At 41.0% G+C, this 9,846-nt stretch overlaps 1 protein-coding gene across 1 annotated transcript; it reads left to right on the top strand.

Moving 5' to 3' along the window:
• Positions 1-4,788: 4,788 nt before the first annotated feature.
• Positions 4,789-8,465, top strand: T265_15243 (hypothetical protein; the record flags this gene model as incomplete). The annotated part of the gene is made up of 3 exons (XM_009177208.1): positions 4,789-5,065; positions 6,444-6,476; positions 8,140-8,465. Coding segments are annotated over 3 exons (636 nt in total), but the record flags the coding sequence as incomplete, so codon positions are not given.
• Positions 8,466-9,846: the final 1,381 nt, after the last annotated feature.

The following is a 9,846-nucleotide window of genomic DNA, read 5'->3' as shown; positions in this document are numbered from 1 at the left end:
TTAAATGCGTGAAATAGGGCAAACTAATATTGGCAATTACGTTTTCCCCCCCAAATTATATTTGTCCTGCGGTATACTTAGAGAAGAAATAATAATACAGTCAACGCAGTCAAAATTGGCAATATACGTTCCGTCTGGTTCCGAAAAGTTTTATGCAATATATTTTGGAACTGCATTACACCAGCCGGTTGATGTATTCATGAATCTGACCTAGGGCTGACGGACACTTCCAGTTACCATTTACCAACGTCGGCGTTGTACACCTGTTTAGTCAGTCACTGTTCGCTGACCTAATGGCTGCAAACATCATGTCATGTTCTGATGCTGTTTACACGCAAGCAGGTATTTTATCAACATGAGGTGCAGAACGATAAACATGTGCTCTCCATGCTTTCAGACGAAAGCGAGCAAAGAACAGTAAAAAAACAAGACGAAAGCGAGCAAAGAACAGTAAAAAACACGACAACTTCAGTTGCAACGCAGCGATTCCTCACCATTAAACATTTTTTGGGCTGCCACAACATTACGGGCTAATGTGTGCAGAAAGTTTCCCGCAAACACAGGTCTACCGTCCGTAATACACTTACGGATGTCCCGTATACATCCCATAGTTGTGTAAAGTGGATGTGAGTTCCGCTGCATTCAATACAATACACTGAGTGGCGAAGATAATATGTCTTCGAACATGACCCTATCCATCTCCATTTCTTTTTCGGTACCTCCTATACAACGTTTTTGGTGTTCTGTGGGTGCGTATTCAACTGCGTTTAAACGACTCCATTTCCAAGTTTCTCAGAAAGGTTTTTGAGCAACTCTACTGGTTCATGACCCCACTCTACGATACTTGACGAAAATATTGCTCCAAAAGCCCAAATTCAAATCTTTGGATGCCATATCAGTGATATCTGTCGATTCCACGGCGTGTGGTATTGACAAGGCCAAACTCAAACAAACCGCCAACCAGGTTAGTCCTCAAGAAGGTCTATCAACCCACACAAACAATTCTATGCATTAAGCATTCAAATTCTTTAGGCAATATCGCTCAGCTTGGCAGAAAAAATATCCATTTACTCTTCCGTCAGTCGCTCGACGATGGCCCCATTTATCGTACATGAAATAAAGTAACTGCATTGCCAAAGGTCTTGTGATTACTTACCGCTCGCCCCAGGGAGAATGCAAAAGACGCCAGCTTTCTACAGACACATTAAATCAGGTCATTCCGATTCGAACTTCAGCCATCCCCAGAGAAGCAGGTGTGCTTCCGAATCTTTTCTTTTGTGTAACACACAATTCTGTGAATAGCTTCATAAGATCCAAAAACAAAGAAGGCCACGATTTGTTTTTTTTCTAATGCTTCCAACCAGGCATCGCAAGTTTCGCTGGTCCACAAGCGTCAGACCAATTACAACCAAACATAATTCCTGCGTTACTATAGGGCTTTCGTATCAAACGACACATTCCTGTTGTGAGACAAATAAATTTACCCTTCCTCTGAACCGACCTCTGTTGGGGCTATATATTGTTCAAGGATCTCCTCACCTTGAACGATTTCTTGCTGGGTTATGATGTCCACTTTCGCTCAGCAACCTGCTACAGAGACGGTCATGGGGTTCATATACTCCTATTAAGGCAAATCAAGTTGCCTGATCTCATTCTTCTGGGCAGGGTGTTTGCCATGGAACAAACTAATACACGGTGAGCACATAGTAGAAAAACAAATTTGACTGCCCCGGTTTTCGTCAGCTCGGGTGCTTATCATGTGGAAGAACAATTTTAATCACGTTGCCTCGGCGGGTGTGTGTGATGCGTCTTAACATGTAAAAAGCTTACTGTTTAAAGAAGAACGCCGCAACTTTGCCACACTTGTGCATTTCGGGCGGAAGAATGGTGCCGAACAACATCCCTGATAAGGCAATCTTGAACGAAATCCCACTGCCTTGTATTACAACCCGAATACCTGAATTCGGAAAATATTAAAAGTGTGGGCTCTTCTATCCAAGATGGATTCGGAAGCTAGGTGATCAGTAAAGCGTATTTTTAACACTCTTATCGCAGCCGTCTAATTTTATCTCCGCCAGACTGCTACGACTGCACCCTAGTGGCTAATTATGTCACATAGATGTAAGAGTGCTTTATATTAATGAATGGTACAAGTATTGAGCTTAGAATTTTTACCTGATACAGAATCTGGTGGGAGGGCAATAATCACTTGCGGTGTTATTGGCAGTTTTGTCAACTTTGCTCATTGGTGGCCGTTGGCATGTACGCTGAGCTGGGCAATTTGATTGCAAACGTTTCGTCACCAATCGAGGTAACATCATCAGTGCGTTGTTGTGGAGCGTAGTAGTGCGTAGCGGTGGGCTGGTGGTTGTGCACAAATTCGGAACGTCCACTAAATAGTGTAGCCTGGTCGTTGGCTTGTTCGTTGGGCTGATGTCACCAATCGAGGTGACGTCATCAGTGCATTATTATGGAGAGTAATTGTGCGTAGGGGTGGGTTGGTGCTTGTGCAGCAGATAGTCATTTTGGCGTGCAGTTATAACATCCAGAAAACTGATATGTCATTTTATTTACTCAACGTACCAAATCAACACACGCTCAAAATCCGCCTGTGCGCGACGGACGTATTCGAGGATACTACTAAGGCATCCGAAACATATTATGTCGGTGTTTTACAACACTAGTCTCCCCGTAATATTGATTATTGCGTAAGTGATAATGACAATGTTTAAACTGCCTTGAACGCAAACCGTGCAAGAAAACATTTTACTGAATATTTGTTAACAACTCCAACGAAGTACAGCACTTTCATTTCATTCTTCTTAAAAGAAACTTGATTTGGTTTACTGAAAAGTAACTGAGACTGACAAATAGATATTTTCTGGCAAGACGCACGGCACTAAATTAAGCAAACTTTTCGCAGTCCATGCGGTTTATGTTAGAACGTGAAATAATCAGATAGTGCTTTTGGGAGAGTCAGTTGGTGGTTGTCACTTTTGAGATCATAAGAAACGCTGAATTCTAAATGACTACTGAGTAAACGCTCAAAATCTGTGAGTGTGTTTCAAAGATGAAAGCTGAGAGCGAATAATGACAGCAATTCCTAAGGAATTCACGGGGAAACTGGTGGAGCTGCTCGACCTGAAGCAGAAATCATTACCGCACACATGTTGGAGGAATCAGCTAAAAGTTTTGGTCCATGAAATCATCATGGCCAATCGACGTGTGATCTTTTTCCGGCTAATTCCAAAAAGGAAATAGACGTAGTGTCACGTATACATCCTGAAACTAGTGAACTGATTAAAGTTCTGGTCAATAGCGAGAATATTGAATGTGGCAACCACAAACACATGTCGACTGCATTTGTTCTGTGGTTAATTTACTGCCATTAGTAGAAACGATCAGAGTTATCAGTTTGACGCTGAACACTAGACAGCGAAGGTTAAATGCTAGTCGTTCATATTCTCAACATAAAGAACCACATGTAATATTGATTATTGCGTAAGTGATAATGACAATGTTTAAACTGCCTTGAACGCAAACCGTGCAAGAAAACATTTTACTGAATATTTGTTAACAACTCCAACGAAGTACAGCACTTTCATTTCATTCTTCTTAAAAGAAACTTGATTTGGTTTACTGAAAAGTAACTGAGACTGACAAATAGATATTTTCTGGCAAGACGCATGGCACTAAATTAAGCAAACTTTTCGCAGTCCATGCGGTTTATGTTAGAACGTGAAATAATCAGATAGTGCTTTTGGGAGAGTCAGTTGGTGGTTGTCACTTTTGAGATCATAAGAAACGCTGAATTCTAAATGACTACTGAGTAAACGCTCAAAATCTGTGAGTGTGTTTCAAAGATGAAAGCTGAGAGCGAATAATGACAGCAATTCCTAAGGAATTCACGGGGAAACTGGTGGAGCTGCTCGACCTGAAGCAGAAATCATTACCGCACACATGTTGGAGGACAAGTGACCCGCGAATGTTTCCGCAAAATCTCATGAAACCGTCGCCGGTCAGATGCGTGCGCTATATTAAATGCGAAATTCAAGAGTGTCAGTATTGTTACAGAAGTGCAAACTGTGGATTAGGTAATTGTCAAAATATACAATAATAACTGAAAATAATGCATTTTTATCTTAACAGTAAAGTTAACCACATAGAGTTGCAGCGGTAAACTCCCAGCGAGAATCCACAGGCGATAAGCCAAGTTAAAAATTATGTATGAAATGGGAAATTCACGATTTGCGTTTTGTAAAATGTGAATAGGTTGCTTTGATCACAGAAATGCAGGATGCAGCCCCGGACACTCCTAAAATTCTCCCAAAGACATGATCTAATAGGTAAAATGAGCTTAGGCTGCAAACAAGACTGATGAAATTTGTGAAAAAATGTAGCACAAATTTATTGCTGGCACCCTGGAAAATTTATTGAAGAATACGTAGCAAGTGAAAATAGTATAAACACGATAATTCGTTCTACCAACTATTTAGGCCTGTTATTTCTTTGGCGTGCTTGAAATCCGAAAATTGCTGGAAAATATCCGATAACTCCTCATCATTCGCGATGAATATTTCACGATGAGGGAGGGAGTTAATTATGCACGCCAAACATATATACATATATATCGTTTATTCCGTACTTATCTCGAACCCAGTAATTTATGGTGGGGCCACCCAAATAATTGGTGATTTCAAAGATGAAGAGTCTTCCGACAAAACAGCTGATTTCAGAAATCGCAAAAATATTCGCTTAGTGATTACGCATTAAACGGCCCTTTCAGCGTCGAAGGCTGCGACTGTGTCATTTGAACCGCCGGATGGTAGGCTATATGTTGGCAGCAAAGATGTTATCACGTGCGTTGTGAAGGACAACCCGACACAGGATAATCCGGGAACATTCGCTCTAACAGCGGACCCTGACAATCCAAGTCTGCTGTCCCTGGACAACAAAAAAGCTCAAATCAAGCCACCCGCTGATTCTGGCGTATATACGACTGCGGGAAATACCTCGGTGACGTGTCGGTGGACCGGAGCTCCAGACGCATTAGTCTTATTAGGATGTGAACCACTGCATTTGTTGAATGAGAATGCACGCTAGGCCTCTATGGTTGCTGGAGAACTGATGTTGGAATTATGTTTCATGAACAAGGCCTCAATTACATCGGATTGGTTTGTTACGCATCCACAAAAGTTATCACATTCGTCTGCCTAGTAAGGCAGGCCAGCTAAGCCATGTGCCCCTGGGGACGATTACTGGAGTGGCTTATGCATAGAGACGGTTGTTCTGGAGCCACTTCCGGAAGCCAACTTGGTTTGTCGTTTATACGGGGCTAAATTTGCCGGGTTCCACATCTCAGCACACGTATAATGCAAATAAAAGGAGCATATACCAAAATGTGTAGCAATTACGCTTAATTTAAATCAGTCTGTTATATTACGCATAATTATTGGTAAGTTTCTTTCGCGCAATGTTTTGCTCAGTTGAGATGGTGTGGATAGTCACATTAGTATTTTGCTGTTTTGCTGATGTACCTCACAAGTGAAGAATGATGCGCGACGTCTACTGTCTCATGTGGGCCTTGAAATAATTGCATCTGGTTGAGCTGTTCATACTTCCGTAAAGCAAGTGAGTATCAGTTTCTGACAATTTCTACACACCCCTGCTGTGCAGTAATATAGAAAATAAAATATTGCTAATCTCATTTAGTAAAAAACGAATAATGATAACCATCATGTGGTCCTGATGTTGACAACACCTGACAAAAGTTACCAGAAAAACAACTCAGCAAAATGCACTGGCGCGGGTACCATTGGGTACGCGTTAGATGTTGTTTAAGTGTGAGGCGTATAAAGGCCAATAGTCCCTAAAGTGGATACTAGTTGTGGTGATAAAATGAGAAAACTGACTTCCTCTGCGCTGGTCAAAATTTGCTGCCTGGTCTTGGGTATGTACATTTTCTGGCAAGAGTAATTATATAAATCCGTGAAAAGTCAACTGGATGTTTTTGGTGCCCATGTGATTTTTCGCATAATTTTTCGCAACCTGAACTAATAGCGAAGCGTCCTGAAACACACTGCAATACATATCGCAATACATTAAAAAAGCACACAACACATATTCATTAACCTATGGTGGAAAAAATCCATTTTCAGCAGTTTTATGCAGGAAATTTTAAAAACTATTGCTTTGTTGACCCTAGAAGCTAAAATAAAAGATGACCTAAGTGTTCGTCGGTCATTTTTTGATTGCTTGTTCCTGTGTGGAAGAGTGTGAAGAAATGATTAGTAAGCATTTATCAACTTTAAGTACCACTTATAGCGCATCAGTTATGCACAAAGTTCAAAAATTGGAATAATACCCACATTTGTATCATTTGATATGTAGGATTAATAAGCAAACACGGATGTCACTCTATGTTCCTCTTCCTTCACATTCAGCTTTCTTGTGCGGGTTTGAAGTCCTCGAAGATGGTGAATCATTTGTGAACAGTTGTTCTCATACGTATACCCAGAGCTGCTGAATATCACTTTGTATAAACCGGCTTTAGGCTTTTCAACCTGGAAACGTTTTAGATACAAATGCGTAATAAATGATATTAGAATGTGGTTGGTTTAGTTACAGCTAACTACGGACTATGGTGGGTATCTCAGGTGCAGACAGCTGCGATTGTAATGTCAAGCAGCTTGTGAAAAACTGGAGCCCACCGTGCAAGAAAACGTTATTTAGCCACTGATATCTAGTTGACGCTTAGTTTGGTGATAGTGACCATTCAATCTTTACAAGGGCCTGTTGAAGGAGAAGTATTGAAGCAAAGTTTATCGCAATTAGTTTCAATAAATTTCACTAAGTTAAATGTATGCTTCAAGCGTACAAAATTGACGATTTGGTCGTCATAATCTATTTACAATGCTAAACTCTGAGCAGATGGTTATAAACGTGTAAGTCTAAAATCTGCGCCCATTTAGACCGCTGTCTTTGTGGGATTCGCAGGTTCATCATTTTTGGATTATTTGTTCGAGTATTCTTGGTTTGAATCAGATATCCCAGTGCTTACTCTTTCCACATATTTCTCAGATTTCTGCCTCAAGGCTACCAGTAGTTTCCAACAGCAGCCCCAATTAAACATTGCCTGAAGGTGTGAATTTGTCGTTGTGGATCTCTGAGGAACTCAAAGTCGTACATATATAATTAAATCGCGCTCATGTACGAAGTTGGACATTTGGTTTGTTTTAATTTATTGTGCTTTTCCAAAAATAATTGTATACTTATATGGTAAATTGGATGATATCTCTGCAACACCTAAGCCCAAAACGAGATGGTATTACGAGCAGTTGAACTACAGTACAGTCAAAATCAGCTAACAGTTTTGGTCCATGAAATCATCATGGCCAATCGACGTGTGATCTTTTTCTGGCTAATTCCAAAAGGGAAATAGACGTAGTGTCACATACACATCCTGAAACTAGTGAAATGAATAAAGTTCTGGTCAATAGCGAGAATATTGAATGTGGCAACCACAAACACATGTCGACTGCATTTGTTCTGTGGTTAATTTACTGCCATTAGTAGAAACGATCAGAGTTATCAGTTTGACGCTGAACACTAGACAGCGAAGGTTAAATGCTAGTCGTTCATATTCTCAACATAAAGAACCACATTGTGCACTGACCGATGTTCTACGCCTTTGTTTGTTATAAGGGTATCTGGAGTGTATGCTTGACGGTTTGGGAGTTTGTGAACAAACTGCCTTTGGTTCTGGAGGGAAAACGTGCTCCGAGTATACGTATAAGCTTTATCTATGCACACATGGAAAAATGAGGTGTAAAGTTTGAACGAATTCGTAGAGCAAACAAGCAAGAACAAACAAGCACCAGTTGAACTCGCGCAGATCTTCAAGCGATAGGCTTAGCGACACCGTCTCAGAACCTATGGGCCACCAGTTTCATATTCATTACGTGTGTCTTGATGAGCTCACACAATGTATTTGGACATGTGTCAGACAATGTATAATTTATGGTGGGGCCACCCAAATAATTGGTGATTTCAAAGATGAAAAGTCTTCCGACAAAACAGCTGATTTCAGAAATCGCAAAAATGTTCGCTTGGTGATTACGCATTAAACGGCCCTTTCAGCGTCGAAGGCTGCGACTGTGTCATTTGAACCGCCGGATGGTAGGCTATATGTTGGCAGCAAAGATGTTATCACGTGCGTTGTGAAGGACAACCCGACACAGGATAATCCGGGAACATTCGCTCTAACAGCGGACCCTGACAATCCAAGTCTGCTGTCCCTGGACAACACAAAAGCTCAAATCAAGCCGCCCGCTGATTCTGGCGTATATACGACTGCGGGAAATACCTCGGTGACGTGTCGGTGGACCGGAGCTCCAGACGCATCGGCGGAGAACACACTGAGGGTCGAGGTTTTGCGTGAGTTGCGCTATGTTTCATTCAGCCTGTAGCCAAAGCTATTTAACACTTTATAAATCATGCCTTTTTATCGAATGCTAAACGAATTGCGAAACGGAATCATTGAGATTATTTTTTAGCTCAGCAGTATTTAGCACGAAATGTTCACAACGTACACCCTCCGCCAAGTGTAAGGAGGTCGCGGCGGTGCTAATTTTTGCACACAGTGCTGCATGCAATAGTGACTCTGTAATGTTAACAGCGCACGTTAGCCAGTGATTCCGGAGGGATTCTTTCACTTGCCTCTGCGCTCACATGGTCATTTAAAATTCGTTTTTTAGGACGAAGGCACAAGTTGAACTACGCACGACAACTTCGTGATGTACTACAAAGATGTCGGATCTTTGTATGTAAAAGAAATTAGAACATACTGTTCGATCTGCACTGAGTGCTGTAAAGTACATCTGGCTAACGGAGAAGAATCCGTGATAAGTTATGGGGAGGCATACATAGCAATAGTAACTATTTGGGGCTTGCGAAATTTTCTCTAGTACACGCAAGTATCTAAAAGGGAAAAACTGCCCCCTATATTCTTCAACTGATTTTTATGCGCTGCACTAAATGTTACTAGAAGTTACTTAAGTGAAATGTATTCCTTTCAAGAAGGCTGAATTCAAACACATAACACAGCACATCTATTTCCATAACATCTTTCCATTTTGAATACCATCCCACGCACATTCTTATAGTAAAGGCGTGGTTGCTTATCTCTTAGTTTAGTTTGTAAAGGTAGAAATATTCATGAGCCTGCCGAAGAGATAAACTAATACGCCCTATTCACACAGAGAGAAAGTGAATAACAAATAAAATTTCCACTGTAACACCTGCATAAAGGCTGATGAGTGAATCCTCATTCGTGGATTGTTTGGTTTGGTTTGGTTTCCATAGGATTGAGGTGAATAAATTTCGTATATCAACAAAATGGAACCATACACCATCCCTCACATCTCACCTACTGACGGGTTTGTTGCTATATTTATTCTTGGTTGCTTGGTTGCCACTAAAGATAAGCTTTTGTCATCACAATCAGTCAGTATACACATGGGCTCAGTAACTGGAAAAATCAAATTACCAGTCAGCCTCCGAGTTGCTGCGACATTCCTGTGCGCATCACCTGATGCAGACAGAGTGGCATTGTCGCATTTGAATAAGAGGGGAACGTATTTTCAACCTGAATTGTTGAAAGCAAATCGTTTTGCAACGGCAAATGATGCATTTGCACGGAATGGATTATTTAACGTGACTCCAATTTAGTAATGTGCACTCGTTATTTCATTTCCGCTTGTTGGTGTATCATTTAAATGCACAATGTCAATGTGGCCGTCAGATGTTCGATTTCAATATATCGTTCTGAGCCTAGCTCAAAATTGA

This window comes from Opisthorchis viverrini, assembly GCF_000715545.1.
Source record: "Opisthorchis viverrini unplaced genomic scaffold opera_v5_403, whole genome shotgun sequence".
In the NCBI taxonomy this organism is placed as follows: Eukaryota; Metazoa; Platyhelminthes; class Trematoda; order Opisthorchiida; family Opisthorchiidae; genus Opisthorchis; species Opisthorchis viverrini.
Note: the sequence above shows the minus strand (reverse complement) of the source record. Positions and strands in the feature narration are given on the sequence as shown.